The sequence below is a fragment of the Humulus lupulus genome, chromosome X (genome assembly GCF_963169125.1).
Source record: "Humulus lupulus chromosome X, drHumLupu1.1, whole genome shotgun sequence".
Classification (NCBI taxonomy): Eukaryota; Viridiplantae; Streptophyta; class Magnoliopsida; order Rosales; family Cannabaceae; genus Humulus; species Humulus lupulus.
In genome coordinates, this window is record NC_084802.1 from 57,283,890 (window position 1) to 57,302,364 (window position 18,475).

The 18,475-nt window shown below is 40.4% G+C and overlaps 1 protein-coding gene across 1 annotated transcript; it reads right to left on the reverse strand.

The window, feature by feature from the left end:
- Positions 1–11,044: 11,044 nt before the first annotated feature.
- Positions 11,045–16,672, reverse strand: LOC133803301 (alpha-(1,4)-fucosyltransferase-like). Its single transcript, XM_062241295.1, has 3 exons — positions 16,014–16,672; positions 12,153–12,326; positions 11,045–12,023 (listed from the first exon to the last, which is right to left on the reverse strand). Exons 1-3 carry the CDS (start codon positions 16,488–16,490, stop codon positions 11,463–11,465), a joined length of 1,212 nt encoding a protein of 403 aa, XP_062097279.1. The 5' UTR covers positions 16,491–16,672; the 3' UTR covers positions 11,045–11,462.
- Between the last annotated feature and the right edge of the window lie 1,803 nt (positions 16,673–18,475).

Consider the following 18,475-nt stretch of genomic DNA (forward strand, 5'->3'; position numbering starts at 1 on the left):
GAGCCACGCCCTGTGTGCCAATGTAAACTCCGATACTCTTAGGCCATTAGTTTACTATTCACATGGCATAATACCATTCTTCATAATGCGTACAAAATAGGGAACTCTTAGTCCCATTATAAATTCACATCCGGGTGCAGTTTTCTTACCTAAGTCCCGAGCTTCTTGAGCACCGAAGTCCCGAGTGCGGTCCTCTAACACGAGCTTCGTTGGAAACCTAGTCACAACACATACATTTCACTCTCATTACTAACCAATTCGTAATCATCTCCCGGAACCAATCCCGCGCTCTCGAGACCTCCCGTTTCCCCACACAAGGTAGCGAAAGCGTCCCCCGACCCCCCTGAGCCAAAACCCTAAAAACTTAATTTCCCCTGTCCTGAAATTAGCCTAGCGCCGCGGCACAGCCCTATAGGGCTCGCGACACCCAGAATGGTCCCCATCCCCTGATTCGACCTAGCACCGCGACACGGAAGAACAGGGTCGCGGCGCTCATACGCAAACCCAGAAAACTAGGTTTTTCCCAACATTTTTCCCGAGCCAAAACTCTTCCAAATCAACCCCAAGGTACACCCAAGTCCCAACTCAACCTAAAATCCTAAATAAACAGTATGGTAACTCATAAATCACAGCAACAAACCCAATCACACAATCAAACCCAAGATTCACCTAGTGGCTCAAAATTCACAAAAACTTAAACCACCCTTTCAAAAACTTAAACCACACCAGATTATAAACCTCAGAGACACATGAAATTCTTACCTCAAGCAGAGATTCGACCTTGAGCTACTTTCAAGTCCAACTCCAAGCTAATTTCCTTTGATTTCCAAGCTGAGTCTTCACTCCAATAACCCACAAGCAAATAACACAATTTCAGCTTACTAACCTAACATTACTAGTAGAATTTCCATAAGGAAAAGAGTTAAAACTTACCTTTGCACCCTTGAATTTCTGGCCCAAAGTCTCCCTTAGTTCATCCTTGAGTCCCTTCCTTAACCCCAAAGAGAATAGCTCTTCTTCTCCTTCCTTCTAGTTCATTTGGTTTCCTCTAGACTTCCAACCAAAATATTCAGTTTATTCCTAAGTGAAAGTAACGTATTTGACTTCTCCTCATCCAGATTTATCCTCTCCTAAAGCCAGATTACCAATTTTCCCTTTCCCTTAATAAAATCTTTATACAACCTCAAGGGCAATTCCGCCATTTAACCTAAATCCCGCCAAATCCTCAAGTATTCCTATAAATCCACATTTAATCCCGACATGTCTAAACCATTACTAAATTACTAACCACTACTCAATAATTCTCGAACACTTTATAATATCCCCAAAATACTCCTAAGCTCCTCTCGAGCCTGGTATTTGACCTCGTTGTGACTTTCTAGCTAAATGGCTCCCTAGGACCGTCTCGGGTCGTGCTTCACAATTATATCACCACTCACACGTGGTATCAATCACAGTAAATAAAAATATCACATTTATTCCCTTAACGGGCTAAAATTACAAATATGCCCCTAGCAACCTAATGGGGCCCACATGTATATTTCATATATTCATATAATCATACAAGCATGCTAAACACAGAATCACGCATTAAACTACTTAATTCACCCACAAAACCAATCGTGCCCTCCCGGCACACTAATCAAGGCCCTTAAACCTTATTAGTGATTTTGGGTCGTTACAATAAATTTCTTACTGTGTTTTACGTACACGGTTTCTATTACATGTGCTCAAAGGCTACAGGGGGTATTACAGATAGACAATGTTTGCTGCCCATATTACTGGTAATACCAGCGAAGATGCTTGGCATTCCAGGCGTCAAGAATCAGCTCCCCACTTAGTCGGGCTAACTTGTATGTTTTCGGAAACACATCACTCTCGACTTGGTATAGGCCCTCCCAGTTAGGTCCCAACACTTCTGTATCGGGGTCTCGGGTGCCTAAGAAGACTCTTCGCAACACCTGATCTCTGACCCCAATTTTTCTATCTTTCACTTTGGAGTTAAAATATCTGGCTACCTTTTATTGGTAGGACACTACTCGAAGCTGAGAAACTTCGCGTAGCTCCTCCATGAGGTCCAAGGATTCTCGAAGTAAAGCATGATTCGTTGTCAGGTCATACGTATCCCTTCAATGTTTGGAGATTGCTACTTCAACTGGGAGCATAGCTTTATACCCGTAGGCCATCGAGAAGGGAGAATGGCTGGTGAAGGTCCAAGCAGTGGTGCGGTAGTTCCACAATTCCCTAGGAAGCTCCTCGGGCCAAGCTCCTTTTGCTTGCTCCAACCTCTTCTTCAAAGTGGACTTGAGTATCTTGTTAACTGCCTCAGCTTGGCCATTTTCTTGCGGATGGGCCATGGAGGAGAAACTCTTAATGACTCCATGTCGTTGACAAAAGTCCGTGAATACTTCGTTGTCGAATTGCAATCCGTTATCGAAGACTATCTTCCTCGGGAGCCCGTACCAGAAAACAATGTTCTTGATGACAAAGTCCAAAGCCTTTTTAGAGGTGATCGTAGCGAGTGGCTCGGCCTCGACCCACTTCATGAAGTAGTCAATGTCCACTATGACATATTTCATTCCTCCCTTCCCTGTGGGCAGGGACCCGATAAGGTCGATGCCCCAGACTACAAAAGACCATGGGATTGTCATCTGTGTAAGTTCATTTGGAGGTGCAAAGGAGATGTTGGCGAAGCACTGGCATTTGTTGCATTGCTTGACATAATCAATCGCGTCTCCTTCATGGTGGGCCAAAAGTATCCTTGCCTTAAGATTTTTTTGGAAAGGCTCTGCCCCCCAGCATGATCTCCGCAAAAGCCCTCGTGTACTTCTCAGAGTATCAGATTGGCTTCTTGCTTGGACACACCCCGGAGCAAAGGCATGGAGTAATCTCGCCTGTAGAGCCTATTATCCATGATTATGTACCTTGGTACTTGATATCGCAACTTCTGAGCTGCATTCTTGTCTTGGGCAGCTCCTCGGAGATGAGATATTTGACTATTGGATACATCCACCCATCTTGGGGTTGTATAGATTCCACCTCGTCTGGAGTCGAGATACTAGGAGACTCCAAGTAATCAATGGGGACCACATTGATTAACTTAGCATCTTTGGTCGTGGCTAGCTTAGCTAGGGCGTCAACATTGGAATTATGCTCTCGTGATACCTGCTGAATAGTGAATCTTCGGAAGTGATGCACCATTTCTTGAGCCTTTGCCAAGTACGCTGCCATCTTTGTTCCCCGGGCCTGGTACTCTCCAAGAACCTGGTTCACAATGAGTTGGGAATCGCTAAAGATCTCGAGTCCCTCGGCCTTGAGCTTCAGTGCCACGCAGAGCCCAGCGATTAAGGCTTCATATTCTACTTCATTGTTAGAGGTGCTAAACCCAAAGAGAATGGTGCTATGCACTCTGTGACCCTTGGGGAAAACCAGAATAAGTCCAGCCCCGGCACTGTTTTCGTTCGAAGACCCATCGACGAACAACTTCCAAGTTGGTCTGACCACTGGAGTACCCTAAGTTTTCTCCTGATTCCTGTGCACTCGGTGATGAAATCAGCGAGTGCCTGACCTTTTATGGCAATCCTCGGATGGTAAGTGATATCAAATTGACTCAGCTCCACCGACCACTTCAAGAGCCTTATCGACAACTCAAGCTTCTAAAGGACTTGTCTGAGGGGATGGTTTGTGAGGACCTTAATCGGATGCACCAAGAAGTAGGGTCTTAGCTTCCGAGAGGCAATCATTAAACAAAAAGTTAGCTTCTCCATCAATGACTAACATAATAGATGGGGTGCTGAACACGACTTTCTTCCCTTACTAATGCGGCATTGATGGCATCCTCCGAAACAGCCATGTAGAGCAGGATGGGCTCTCCGTCTACTGGCTTGGACATAATCGAAGGATTTTCCATGTGCACCTTGAGCTATTGGAATGCCTATTCACAATCTTCCATCCATTCAAACCTCTAACTCCCTCGGAGAACATTGAAGAAAGGGATGCACTTGTTCGTGGTCTTGGAGACAAAACGGCTCAAAGCTGCGATTCTCCCTTTTAGGCATTGAACACTTTATGTTTCTGAGGAGATGTCATCTCAATTAGGGCATTGATCTTCTCGGGGTTTGCCTCAATTCCCCGAGCACTGACAATGAAGCCTAGGAACTTACCTGAGGCGACCTCAAATGTGCACTTTTGGGGCTTTAATTTCATTCCAAACCGGCGGAGCACCGTGAAAACCTCAGTCAAGTCACCCACATGGTCGGGGGTGGTCTTGGAATTGACCAACATATAGTCCACATAGACCTCCATGTTTCACCCCAACTGGTTCTTGAACATCTTGTTAACCAGCCTTTGATAGGTGGCGCCAACATTTTTCAGCCCGAAAGGCATCATAATGTAACAATAGAAACCCTTGCCGGTTCGAAAGCTAGTGTGGCCCTGATCTGCGACGTGCATGGATATCTGGTTATATCCCGAGTATGCATCCAAGAATGACAGCAACTTGTAACCATAGGTGGCGTCGACCATATGGTCTATCTTGGGGAGCGAAAAGTAGTCCTTCGAACAAGCCTTGTTAAGGTATGAGAAATTGATGCATGTTCTCCAAGTGCCATTTGACTTGGGCATGAGAACAGGATTGGATAGCCACCTGGGGTATTGAGCTTCTCAGATAAACCTGTTGGAGAGGAGCTTGTCCACTTCGTCCTTGAGAGTCTCTTTTCGAGTTTGATCAAACTTATGTTGCATCTGCTGGACGGGAGCAAAGCTAGGATCGATATTCAAGGCGTGGCATATGATATTGTGATCAATACCAGTCATGTCGGAATGTGATCATGCGAACACGTCTTAGTTTTCTCGAAGGAAGCCCACCAATGCCTCTCGGACTTCCATTTTTAAGCTTCCCCCAACTTTTATTTTTCAGTCGGGGGTGGAGGTATCAAGAACTATCTCCTCCACCTCCTCTATCAGTTCGATGGACCTTTATTTTTGAACCCTTGGGTCTAACTCGTTGGACCCTGTCTCCTGGATAGCTTGTACCTCTGAGGCCTCGGACTTCTCGAAGCCTACCTCCCTCACCATCATCACGAGAGCCTTGAGAGAGACATTGTAACACTGTCTTGCCTCTTTCTGGTCTCCATGGGTCGTGCCAATTCTTGCATCCATGGGGAACTTCATACACAGATGACCGATGGAGGTGACGGCTTCAAACTCCACCAGCGCAAGTCGTCCCAAGATGGTGTTGTACGTCGAGGAACAATCCACCACCACAAAGGTGCAGTATTTGAAGGCTCGGCGAAGCACCTCTCTAAGCGTCACATGGAGCTTTATCTGTCCCATCGGGATGAGAGCCTCTCTCGAGAATCCATAGAGTGTCGAGGCACATAGGTACAAGTCTGTCGTGGTCAATCTTATCTTCTCGAAAGCTGACTTAAACATGATGTTCACCGAACTCCCGTTGTCTACTAAAATCTGCGCCACCATTTTTTTGGAGATTTGGCTCTCAATCACCAACGAGTCATGATGTGGGAAATGCATTCTCCGAGCATCATCTTCGGAGAATGTTGTGACTTGGTCAGTCATTCATGGCATTTGGGCAGATAACTGGGCCAAAGCCATTACATCATCATCGTGATTCAAAGCTCACGCATACCTGTTCTGCAAGCATCACGAAGTTCCCCCCAAGTGAGGCCCTCCTGAGATAGTTCCTGCCCGCTCGTTCACCAGAGAAGGTCCTTGGGCCACTGGATGTTGGGGAACTACAGGAGCTACTGTTGGGACCTGTGGCGCAATAGGTGGGACCACCGATCCTGCCACGAGAGGTTGTGCTTGACGTGCTCCACCTTTAGCATATTGATGGAGGTGTCCCAGCTTGATGAGATTCTTAATCTCGTCCTTGAGTTGGCGGCACTCATTGGTGTGGTGCCCTATGTCGTTGTGGAAACGACAAAATTTTCCAAGGTCCCACCTATCCCTGTCTCTTCGGATGGGATGGGGCTTCCTGTAGTGAATGTGTTGTGTTGTGGCCACGAAGATATTTTCTCAGGAGTCTACCAAGTTGGTATACTCAGAATACTACGAGACATACTTCTCGCCAGATGTTACTCCCTGCTTGGCCTGTGTGACGCCACTTCCCTTGGGCCTCCGGCCCTTGCCTTTCCCCTCGTGCCTACTACTGTTGAGAGCTCGACTAGATTTGGCAGGCTGGGAGGGGGCAACAACTCTAGCACTGAATGCAGGCTGAAAAATGCTATATCCAGTGGGCGCTGCCCCAAACCCTGCTAGAGCCATACTGAATCCAGTAGCGAGCACGACGCTATAACCGGAAGGTGGGGCACTTTGGCTGGGTTGGACTTCCCCCGAGCCCGGTTGGACGGGAACAAAAGGCGAATATTGGATTCCCAATGCCACGGGGCCTGGCACGACCGAGGTAGGGAAAATGGCGGATGCTTCGAATGCCTCGATTTGGGCATCCTCGCAGCTGATATATTCTTGTGCTAGACGAATGAAGTCGTTGAGACGTCGACATCCCCTCCATTGGAGATCATCCCAAAGTGGGAACCCTGCGCGGATGCCAGATTGTAATGCCATTAATTGCTGGCCATCATTGACCCTTTTGGTTCTCGCTGCTTCCTCCTTGAAGTGTTTGATGTAGGCCTTGAGGATCTCGAAGGGCCCTTGCTTTATATTGGCCAATGCGTTGACCTCAAAGCTTACCTTCCGAACTCCTATGAATTGTCTTCGGAAGGCGGACGATAACTGATGCCATGATTGAATGGACCCTTGTTGGAGCTTTTTAAACTATTCATCTGCTGGCCCGTCGGGGTGATCGGGAACACATGACACTTAGCGTCGTCAGAGACACGATGCACTGACATTAACTAGTTGAACTTAGACAAGTGGTCTGTGGGATCTCAGCCACCGTCATAAGGCAGTATGGATGGATTTTTGAAGCCTAGTGGTAGAGGGGCCTCAACAATGTGAGGGGCACATTGCTCCACCTCTTCGTTCTCCGAGTCATATTCATGGCCCTATCGCCTGGCCATCCTGAGCATTATCCGCTTTAGACTTTCTAATTCCGCACGGAGCGGGTCACGATCCCAGTTGATGCTCTGAGCCGGGTTATCTCTTCTCCGAGTGTTGAGATTATCCTGGAGGTTAGACAAATCTCTCCCAATGGGCTCACGTCTTCCTGCCTTATTGCATCTTCGAGCATTGAGGTTATCTCGCAGGTCAGCCTGTCCTTGAAACGCATTGTGACTCTCAGGACAAGCCACTTCGGTCTCTGCATCAGACTCGATGTTTTTGTTTACCAAGATACTGATGCCACGTTCTTAGTTTTGGTGGGCATTCCTCGGGCGGATCCCTAGGCCATTACTCCTACGGGGTTGGTTAGGTCCCAAGGGGACACCAACTCCAAGCCTCACGCAGTCTATATGGGCATGTCGGGGCAGAACGCCCCGAGCTCCACGGGCGCTGACAACCTAGCGGTGCCCTCGAGCCCCTGGGTCATTACCTTTGCCAGCCTGCTGAGGAACCTAGTGCCCTTCGGGTTCTTGATGAGCCCTCTTATGCTTTGGAGCAGGATTATCATTGGTCTTTCCCTTACCAAGGTCTTGCGGTGGCATCAGGGTTCCAACCCCTGCTGGGTGCCCAGCAGGCACCTCAGCTGGCGAATCTCGCGCCTCTGCAGCTGGGTGCTCAGGAGGCACTCCAGCTGCATTAACAGGTGGCACTCCAATGGGGTGCGCATGTGGCACGCCAGTTGGGTGCCCAGCTGGTGCACTGCCATTAGGGTCCACTCGCAACCCCTAGGCTCCTGTAGGGCGACGATATTACCCTCATGTGCCTCGATCTTTTGTTGTTGGGAGGCCAACTGCTCATAGAGCATCACCACCTTTGGTGTCTCCTCCACATCCATGGGCTGAGGATATTCTCCCTCATAGTACCCCTGGCCGAAGCCGTCATCTTCGCCTTCGTATTCGACGTCTTCATCGTAATCCTCTGCCATTTCAGGTGCGTCCTAAGGTGGCTTCCGATTGGGTTCCCCTCCTTCGACTTCGAAAGGGGGGAGTATATCGTCTATAATGTTTCTTTGTGTAGTCACCATGACTTTGAGTGTTCCAAATGCTTTCTTCAAGCTCTCAATGAAAGCACCAAAATGTTGATTGTCTTTTTCACTATCAACCTTAAGAAGAGAGATTGAAGAAACAAGCAATACAAACACAAGGATTTTTACGTGGTTTAGGTTATAGAAGAACCCTAGTCCACGAGTCTCTGGTAATAAGAGGATTGGAAGCTTGTGATGGAAAGCTCCAATGGTGTATTCTCATACAACGTTTAGATTACTCTGAGTACAAGGTGTTTTCTCTCCAAAAAACTGAACCCCTTACAATGAGACTCCCAACTCTATTTATAGAGGTTGGGGTCATTAATACTAATCATTAGTAATTTATACACATTCTTCCCATTATTGGGGAATTAATATCAATTCAATGCATTGGGATGCATTGAATAGAGACCATGACCCAAGCCAGATTTGTGGGGCCGACTGCAGAAAGACAACTACTTTAGGGGGAACATGCCCCAAGTACTGTCAGGGCATGCTATAAGTACTTCCATGTCAGACGGAGTAGTGGGAGTGCGAATTTTCAAGTCGTACACTCAACAACACTATTAACAAATCGCCCAAAAAGGTTGTTAGATGATCCTCTGGAGCTGCAAACCCGTATTTGCTGACACATTGCACCTTATCTTAGGTCCAAGAACCAGAACCTCGGACCTGTGAGACGACTGTGGGAGGAAGGCCCTCGTCTTAATTGCCTGGGTTGGAGAACCTCCAGCTCTGAGGGCAAACCTCGGAAAGTAATCTAATAGGGCACCCACGGCCTACTGTCGAAGACAAGGTCTCACCTAGGAGGACCCTTGCCCCGAATAGAGGTCTCAGGGAGTAACATACCCTAATGATGTCTATGAGCGTTCGAGCCAGTCACTGAAGGTTGCCACGTGTCGGAGGTGAAAATACAGATAACAGTGTATATAATTTTATTATCATAAGAAAAAAAAAATCAATATATAACTATACCATACTATGTTTAATAGCATGATATATTTATTTGTTGTACTATGATATATCAAATTAATATATCATGCTAGTAAACTTATATACCATAAAAAATTTTACAAAAATAAAATTGGTATATTATTACTAAAAAAATGTATATATTATGTTAACAAAACTATATACCGCCATTGAAATGAATATATTATACTAATAAAATTATATAGCACAATTATAGATAACAAGATATAAACTAAATATCATCTAAAAAATAATATATCATACCACAATATATATATATATATATACTAGGTCAAAATAACATGCCATGCTAGTTTGCTTAGTTTTAAAGTTATAAACATGCTTATTCAAACATTTATTTATTTTTATTATTTTTTAATTATTGTATAAATTTTAAATAAATAAACAATATCATAAAAATAGATAAAATATGTTTAATATAATGTATGACATAAATGTATTAAAAAATTATGGCAAAATATTGTCTATAATTTTAATAAAAACCGGTTCACTTTTTTTCTTCAATATATAATAGAATGAATTACAGTTCTATAGTATATATATAAATATTTATATCAATAATCTCTACATATATGACATCTAAACACAACATTGACATAAATATATATTTATATGACTACATGATATATATATATAAATTACAATAATATTTAAAAAGAAATTAATAATAGAATAAAATAATAATAGAAAAAGTCATAGTATAGAGTATTATACATGCATTAACTTTTTTTAGTTTCTAATGTAACTTGCAATGTCCTTTGGTGAATTTGATGAAGAAAAAGAGCTTCAATCATATTAATATTATACATGGATTTTAAATTTAAGTTTGTTTCTAGATTTTTTTTAAAAGAAGTTTATTTCTATTTGATAGTAGATTATATTATGTAATATGTTTAATACGATATTATTCTAATACATGAAGTTTAAGTTTAATTAAATTTTATTTAAGTTATAAAACATATGATTTTATTATTTTTAAATAATTGTCATTGTAAAATACCTCAAAAATATTCTATTTTAATTTGTTTAATTATTTATTTCTTTAATTTGATTTAAATTTAAATCATGTTTAAAATCTACCGTTAAATATAAGAATCTTCGGTTATATATAAGAATATTCTGTTAAAGTTAACGAAAAAAAGAAAAAATCATTAAAACCAAGAATTTCCGTTATCTACACACTTATTATATAGAAGAGCTATACTGAGTTAGAAAACAATATACCAACACTTCAAAAATGAAAAAAAATATTACTCAAAATATATATAACATGTTAACAAAATTATATGCTATTATTAAAATGTATATATAATGCTAACAAAATTATATACTACTATTTAATTGTATATATAATACTATAAAAAACATATATACTGAGTCAGAAAATAATATACCAATGACACTTAAAATTTTATTACTAAAAAATGTATATACTATACTAACAAAATTAAATATCATCATTAAAAGGTATATATCATGCTAATAAAATTATATATCATCATTACATATAACAATAACAAGATAGAACTAAATGTTATCTAAAAAATAATAATATATCATACTACAAAATACATATAGTAAGTTGAAAAATAATATACCAACAAAACTTATAAATGAAGACATTAACTTATTGATGTCATTGTTTTGAGTCATTTACTGTAATTTTTCTAAAGTTAATTATGAAACTTTAGATGCTTAAAGCTTAAAAATTCATAATTATTGAATATTAAAGGAATAATTTTTCATCTTTACCGTTTTTTTAAAATTTTTATTATAAACATCATAGAGGGAATAATTTACATTAAATTAGGTTCCTCATTTCAGAAGAAGGTGATAATGGGAATCATTCCCAATTGTACGATATGCATCAGGTTCAGGGAAGATTGACTTGCCATTAGAAAGGATTATAAAATTATCGTTACAAGAATTATGAAACTTAGAACTGCATTCACTTGATGAATTTGTTTGCAATTGTAAATTAATTCCATAAATAAATAGTAATATTCCCCTTAGAAGTTTTATAAATTACAACTCTTTCAAATTCGCAATAACTACAAATTCAAAACTAATAAATATTTGTAATGACGTGTAGCCTAATGGGCATGGCAATCATTTCCACCCATTGTGAAGGGTCTAAGTTCAAGTTTTTTTTTTCTTTTTTTTTTTAAGAAAAAGATACAAGTATCTTCAACCCTGGTAGCCTAAGACCAAAGAGAAACAGGGTTAAGTGGAAGTATCTCAACTCTATAACCGGTTTGTATTCCTATCTTTAATTACCATTTTTTATCCTAAACTCTAAAACCACTTTAAATATCATCACAAAAAAATACCGCCCCAAAAAACCAAAACCACAGCATTAAATGGCTCAAGCATTTCTCCCACCTTTTCTGCTTACAGCATGGCACAATCGGCACGGTAAGGTGTCGAGGCTCACGGCACGAGTTTTTCCATAGTTACCTAAAACCCCACATCTTCTCCACGCATGGTATTGGGCATAGGCTATCGGGTCATTGGCAAGGTTTCTCACATAAGAAGCCAATTCCTCCAACGAGCTGAACTTACTCCCATCAATGATTGAATTTGGAGGGACAAAGTCCAAGACATTTGGGGCCCCAAAATAGATAGGAACTGAACCCGAATCTAAGGCGTAGAATAGCTTCTCTGTAACATAACTTTCTGTCATCGTATTCTCGATTGCAAGAACAAACTTGTAATGGGACATGGCACAATGTAAGTGATCCCACCACTTTGGGGTGACATTAGCGTCGTTGGTGCACTCGGGGTAAAATGAAAGGGCCCTGTCTAGACCACCAACATTGTTCAAGCACTTACCAAATGAATGGTGAGGCAGCAAGCTGAGAAGTTTCTTGGCCAGCTTGTTTCTTTGAGGAAGACAACGTGATGACGACCAGTAAACAAGTGTATCCTTCAGAAATAACATCATTGAGTTACAACTGCTACATTATCTCTTGGCAAGTTTTGCAGAATCAAATATTAAAGGAGAACAGTATATGACATAGCAACAAGCATACAGGAAGAAGAGCCAAGTTCTTACATTATCCTTGCGAGAAGAGACATGATAATTTCGGCCGTTGTGAAAGAGTCCACCAGCATAAGTGGACTGCACATCATCTTTGGCATGATAGCTGACAAATAAATCCTCCACACCAGACCGTTTCCTGCCAGCCTCAAGCTCCATGTATACACGAAGAGGATCACCAGTACGTCTCTGAATTAAATAAAATAAGAGTCGTGAAGTAGGTTAGCAAGAAACATACAAGGTAGTTAACTAAGATAGGGAGATGTACTAGGAGTCTAGGATCACACTGCAATATATATTCATTTGTATTAGTGAATTTATATAGTAGTAACTAGTATGTCGCAATGCATGTAAATAAATCAAAATTAGACGGGGTATGTATTTTGAGCTGATATCAGTATGTGTCAATATTCTTCAGAAATGATCATCCTAACGTTTGGATTTGTCAAAGTTATGGTTTCTGAAAGGTAGCAAGTAGGCTTAATTTTAAGTGAAACATATTTCAGGCTACTATGCCACCCATACTCTTTCGGGTCTATGAACAGTACAGTACCCAACAAACTATACTTGCTGAAACATCCAAGTTGAATGGTTTGAAATTCCTTGGTATTTCTTGATGTGGAAATCATGATTTTACAAGTTAGTTTTTCAAGTTCTGAATTAGCTGAGTTGAAAAAACATAAGTAATACCAAAGAAAACAAACAATTTCCAACACTTATTATCAAATACATAAACGTTCATATGAACTATGGGTAGCACTAGCAACCCCTAAGCAGGGTTTAGGACAATCTGCAATTTAAAACCAGCAATACAGAAGTGAAGCCAGCATATTTCAGCTAATGCTGAAAAAAAATTACATTTAAAGGTTCAAAGCAAAAATAAACAATAAATTACTAAAGGATCCAGTAAGTGTCTGAGTGTGTGTGCGATTGTGCACATAAATGTAATTTGATATTTATTAGTTGAAAAGAATATATATATATATATATATATATGTTTTAACAGAAAACTAGCACTAAACATAAAATACTTAAAAACCATGTTTCAATTTCTCGAGTATTTCATTGCTACCACTTGTCCCATTGAACCATTATTTACACGGTTACATCTACCAACTATCACGAAAAGAATTTGTAATCCAAATAACAGCTCCAGAGCTTCCATAAATGCACAATAGTCCATAGATTGAAGATTATTGATGCGAGATTTCGTCAATGACAAAAAAACATAGAAGAACTAGAAAAAGAAAACAATAGTCGAGATTTTACGTGGTTCAACTTATTAATTAAGCCTAGCTCAGAAGTCAATTGTATTAACTGAAGAATTTGCACAGGTTCAAGTTCTCTTTGCAATTTGGTCGTGTTTAAGCATGCACAAGTTGGCTTCTTCTTTACCATAAGTTCCCAGCCCTATTTATAGACAGCTTGGGGAGATTAATACCCTTAAATCGTGGTTTAGTAGATGGGAAATATAATTACTGGGTTAATCCCAAATTACAGCAAGACAAATGTGTAAAGTGTGTTTAAGGTGGCCTGTGAGGAGGCCTAGACTTGTCCACCAAGTAAACTCCTCCTTGCGAGTAGCTCCTTGGAGACTTCCAAGTCCACGTGCATACAACCACGTTTGGGATAGAGGTGTCAGTGTCAAGCGACGCACCACCTATTCCCAAAGGTAATTCTGACCTTCTGACATCCTTCTTTGTTGGTTGTACGAAGGGGACATCCACGTTCCCAGGTAACCACCACTTATGTCAGAGGTAGATGGGTACGTGCGTCAAAGTGGTCCCCGCCTCTCACAAGTGAACACTTGGGTAAGTGCTCCTCGAAGGATGCAGATGGTTCCTAAGAAGGGAACCTCTTGCTCGGACCCCATCTCTTGGACTTCTTTGAGGATGTGGCACTCGAGATTCTTGACGGTCCTCGGAGATTCCTCTATTGGTTCGTGAAGTTAGAGTTGGTCAAGTGTAGTTCACGCTGATTAGCTCCTTGCTAGGCATCAGGACTTGACACGTGTCAAGGAGATCATGTGTTTTATAAGCAATCGTACGTGTTTGTCTACTCGAAAAATACGAGTAACAAAAATAATATATAAAGTATCAAGTTTTCGATGGGATTTTTGTGAAATTCCAACACTATGCATTTATAAAATCCCTAATGGCTTCTGTCTGGTTGGGGGAAAAAGAATGGAATAGAAATGAATTCATTTTCATTCTATTGGTCTGTTTGGTTACAATCTAAAGTATTAGAATGTTATTCTAATGGGACGACTTTCCACCATTCTTTTTAACCTAAATGGTGGAATAGTTATTCCTCCCAAAAATGAGAGAAAAGGTCTTCCCAATGCATAATTAAAAAAATATTAAATTTTGTTCCGATCCATTTCTTTTTCCACTCCAATTCTTTTGTTTTCATTACCTCCAACAAAACAATACCTAAAAGACTGAAATCCATGAACCAAATATCTAACTGGGGACTTTCCACAGCATGTAGATTCCAATTCTCCACAAGATACAATTTCACATCACCAAAATAGAACTTTGGCTGGCCAGACCTGAAAGTCATGGTTTAAAGGTTGAGGGTTGAGAAACCAATCATGACATACTTATTATTTAAGGGCTGATCTTGATCAAAATAATATATATATATATACATACATATATATATATACATAAGGGCTGATATCATTTAAAAGATGAAAACACGTCTGTATAGTAGATCTGAAGAACATACTCTAAAACTTGTTGACAGCACTTCCTTAGACTAAATTTAATAATTTGAACCGAAGAAGGGGGAAAGAAAGCCTTACTCTTGATGCTAAAGATTTTAATTCAGTAAAAATTGCTTTCGAAGAATGTACAAAAATAAAGAAGAGACTGTTAAGTTGCAACAAACAGATACACAAGGAGGAGATGAACAAAAGTAATAAGATACTGTGCTCCACTTAAGAAAAATAAATAAATAAAATACTTGTTCTTAACTATGAAACAGTGACATCATTCCTACCTTTAATGTATAGAGCTTACAACTCCATAGTGTGCTTGGTTTATCAATTTTTTTTAAAAAAAAATTAATTTTCCATTTAGTATCTAAGTTTTAACAAACCTTGAGTTCATCATCACTTACCTTTCATGTGCTTAGCATCATGCTCCTAACTATTTTAGAGCAGATCATCTAATAACCCCCAACAAAACCCCATGGCTAACTTACATATTTAAGAAAGCCAGAATCGCAATTATTTATTTTGACCAGTAAAATGCTTTTTTTGTTCCCCTAAATAAAAACCTCCAACTACGGATGTTCCTTAAAGTCTGTAAATAACTATATATGTTTAGTTTTAGCTAGATACTCTAAAATCTTGCATACTCAAGAAGAATGAACCAACAGGCTACAAATTCTAAATTGGAGCCATGGACTGGAAAAGATTCAATCGGATCAAATGTTGGTATTATATCCATATGGAGAATACAAAGCACATCGTCGGTCTACTTGGTGGAATTGTTCCAATGGGAATATATCACATAAGAGAAAGAACCAAGAGTTTCCCAAGCCTTTGTCCTTTCCCATCTCAATTGAGTTATACATTCTATCTTTTGGTCATTTGACTCATTTTTGTATACTTCACCTTAGGGAAATGCTGCTAATTTTAGCACACTAAGAATTAGATGTGTTCTGCTACACTTTCCAAATCTTAGATCACTGAAGATTTAATTAAAACAATGTAGATCTCAATTATGTTCTTATTGTTTCTCTTATATGTTTCATTTGAAATATAGTCTTCAACTCAAGCTCGGATCTTTCCTCAACTCGAAGTCTATTAATTGATTATCCCATAAGAAATAATAGGTGATTATTTAAAAAAAAATGAAGAAAAGTTACCTTAAGCGGAGGCGTGGTGGTCTCAAACAACAACGCGTCAGGCTTATCAGCAAGAACAGAGGACTTAGTCCACAAACAGCTCAACCCGCAAGAACACGAATACAAATTATCTAAATTATCAGGAATCCAAGTCCACCCTTTGACCAAAACGCTGACATGGTCCATCTTCAGCTCTCCACACTCAGGTTCAGCATCAGAATCTTGCACGGAAGAAGACTTATTTGCTATTTGAATCGAAACTTTGCGGTTCTCCCGGAAGCGGGGACAACCCACGAGAGAATCCCATTCCTTGAAAGCAGTGACCAAATCGGTAAATGGGTGTGGCGTAGATTTGGTTAGTGAAAGAGTTGGATCCCTGATGGGTTTGATGGTGGTGGATAGAGATGGGAATTCGAGAAAGCCCGAGAAGAAGAGGATAAAGAATGCGAAGCCAAACATGGATATGATGGTAAAGGAGTTGAGAGATTTTAAAAGCATTTGGAGAGAAAGAAAGAGAATAGATCTGAAATATAGATCGTTAGGTAGTTGCAGAGGAAAAGGTCTTCTTCTCCCTCTCTAGCTCTTCTTCCATCTCTGGAATCTCATTCAAACTTCAAAGATCCCTTTTATACATAACACAAATATTCAAAATGAAGCACCGCCACAATGACACTGCTTGCGTTAGTAACAACTCTTCTTTATTTTTTTCCCTGAACAAACTGTATTTATTTTAATGCCCAAACTTTTTAATTAAGTAAACAATTTTATTCTCTTCTTAAGATGGATAGAAATTGACTATTTCTTTTTTTTTTATTTAAGGGAAAATACCAGCTTAGCCCGTGTATTTTTCTTACATACGCAATCATTTTTATGTTTTGTTAAATGATAATTCGGATACTGTATTTTACAAAATTGATCAAAATAGTACCTTATACATAATTTTGGTAAAAAACATTCAAATATAATCTTTCATTCTCAGTTCCTCAGCCACTTTCTCTACTTCTCTGAACTCATCGCATACTACCAACTCGAGAATTGATCTTATAATTAAAAATATTTTGAACAAAATCGGGTCTAGAGTACTATTATGATCCATTTTGTAAAACACAAGGTCTGAATTATCATTTAACAAATATAGGGGCCGACCGCGTATTCGAGAAAAATACAATGGCCAAAATAATATTTTCTCTTTATTTACGTAAAAATTGGTGGTGTTTTTTTTTAACACTATAAAAACAAATTTCTCAATGAATGTAATTGTTGTCTGTATTTTTTCACCATCGACACGTGGCAATCCCCAGTGGCTGGCTGCAATGTGTGTGGATATCTTCGGGGCATGTTACTACCCGAGGCCTGTAGTCGGAGAAAAGGTCATCCTAGATTAGGTTTTTTTCGAAGAGGACAGTAGGTGCCTTAGTGAGTTACTCGTTGATATTCGGTCTCGGAGACGGAGATTCTCCAGCTCGGACAGTTAAGGCAAGGAGTTTCGTATCTCGTTCGCCTCCCAGGCCCGAGGTTCTGGTTCTCAGACCTAGGAGGTGGAGCAACGTGTCAATGGGTGCAGGTTCTTAGAGTCAAGGGATTGTCTAACAACTTTTGTGGGCGATATGTCAATAATGTGGTCGAGTGTATGACTCGAAAATTCGCACACCCACTATGCCGCTTGAGACAGAAGTACGTATAGCATGCCCTGACAATCCCAGGGGCATGTTCCCCATAAAGTGGTTACCTTTCTGCAGTGGGCCCCACAAATCTCGCCTGGGCCGTGGTCTCTATTCAATGCAGCCCAATGCATTGAAGTGTGTTAATCCCCCAATTATGGAAAGTGTGTATTAATTGTTTATGATTAACATTAATGATCCCTGCCTCCATAAATAAGGCCGGGGGTCTCATTGTAAAGGGTCAGTTTTTTTTTAGAGAAAACTATTTTGTACTCAGAGCAATCTAAACGCTGTCTGAGAAGACACTATAAAAGCTTGCAATCACAAGCTTACAATCTCCCTAATACTAGAGACTCGTGGACTAGACTTCTTTTATAACATGAACCACGTAAAAATCTTTGTGTTCTTACAGTTATTTCTTTAACCTCTATTATAAAAGTTGATAGCGAAAAAGGCAGTCAACATTTTGGTGCTTTCATTGAGAGCCTGAAGAAAGCATTTGACATTCGCGATCATGGTGACTACATGGAGAAACGTTGCAGATGAAGTGCCCCCTCCTACCGGAGTCGAAGGAGGGGAACCCAGTAGGCAACCACCTCAAGACGTACCTGAGATGATGGAGGACTACGATGAGTATGCTGAGTATGACGGTGAGGATAATGGTGTCGACCAAGGGTATTATGGTGATGAATATCCTCAACCCATGGAGGCGAAGCCAGAGGTTGTGGTGCTCCATGAGCTGGTGGCTACCCAACAACAAAAACTTGATGCTCAAGAAGGAAACATCGCTGCTTTTCTGGAGATGGTGCTTGCCATGAAGGA

What these genes read in the sequence shown, in the direction of transcription:
- LOC133803301 (XM_062241295.1), bottom strand. Translation starts at nt 16,490, where the DNA reads ATGCTTTTAAAATCTCTCAACTCCTTTACCATCATATCCATGTTTGGC. An exon ending in CCACCACGCCTCCGCTTAAG is followed by an intron (nt 12,327 to 16,013) that starts GTAACTTTTCTT and finishes TATTTAATTCAG; the next exon opens with AGACGTACTGGTGATCCTCT. An exon ending in TCTCTTCTCGCAAGGATAAT is followed by an intron (nt 12,024 to 12,152) that starts GTAAGAACTTGG and finishes TTATTTCTGAAG; the next exon opens with GATACACTTGTTTACTGGTC.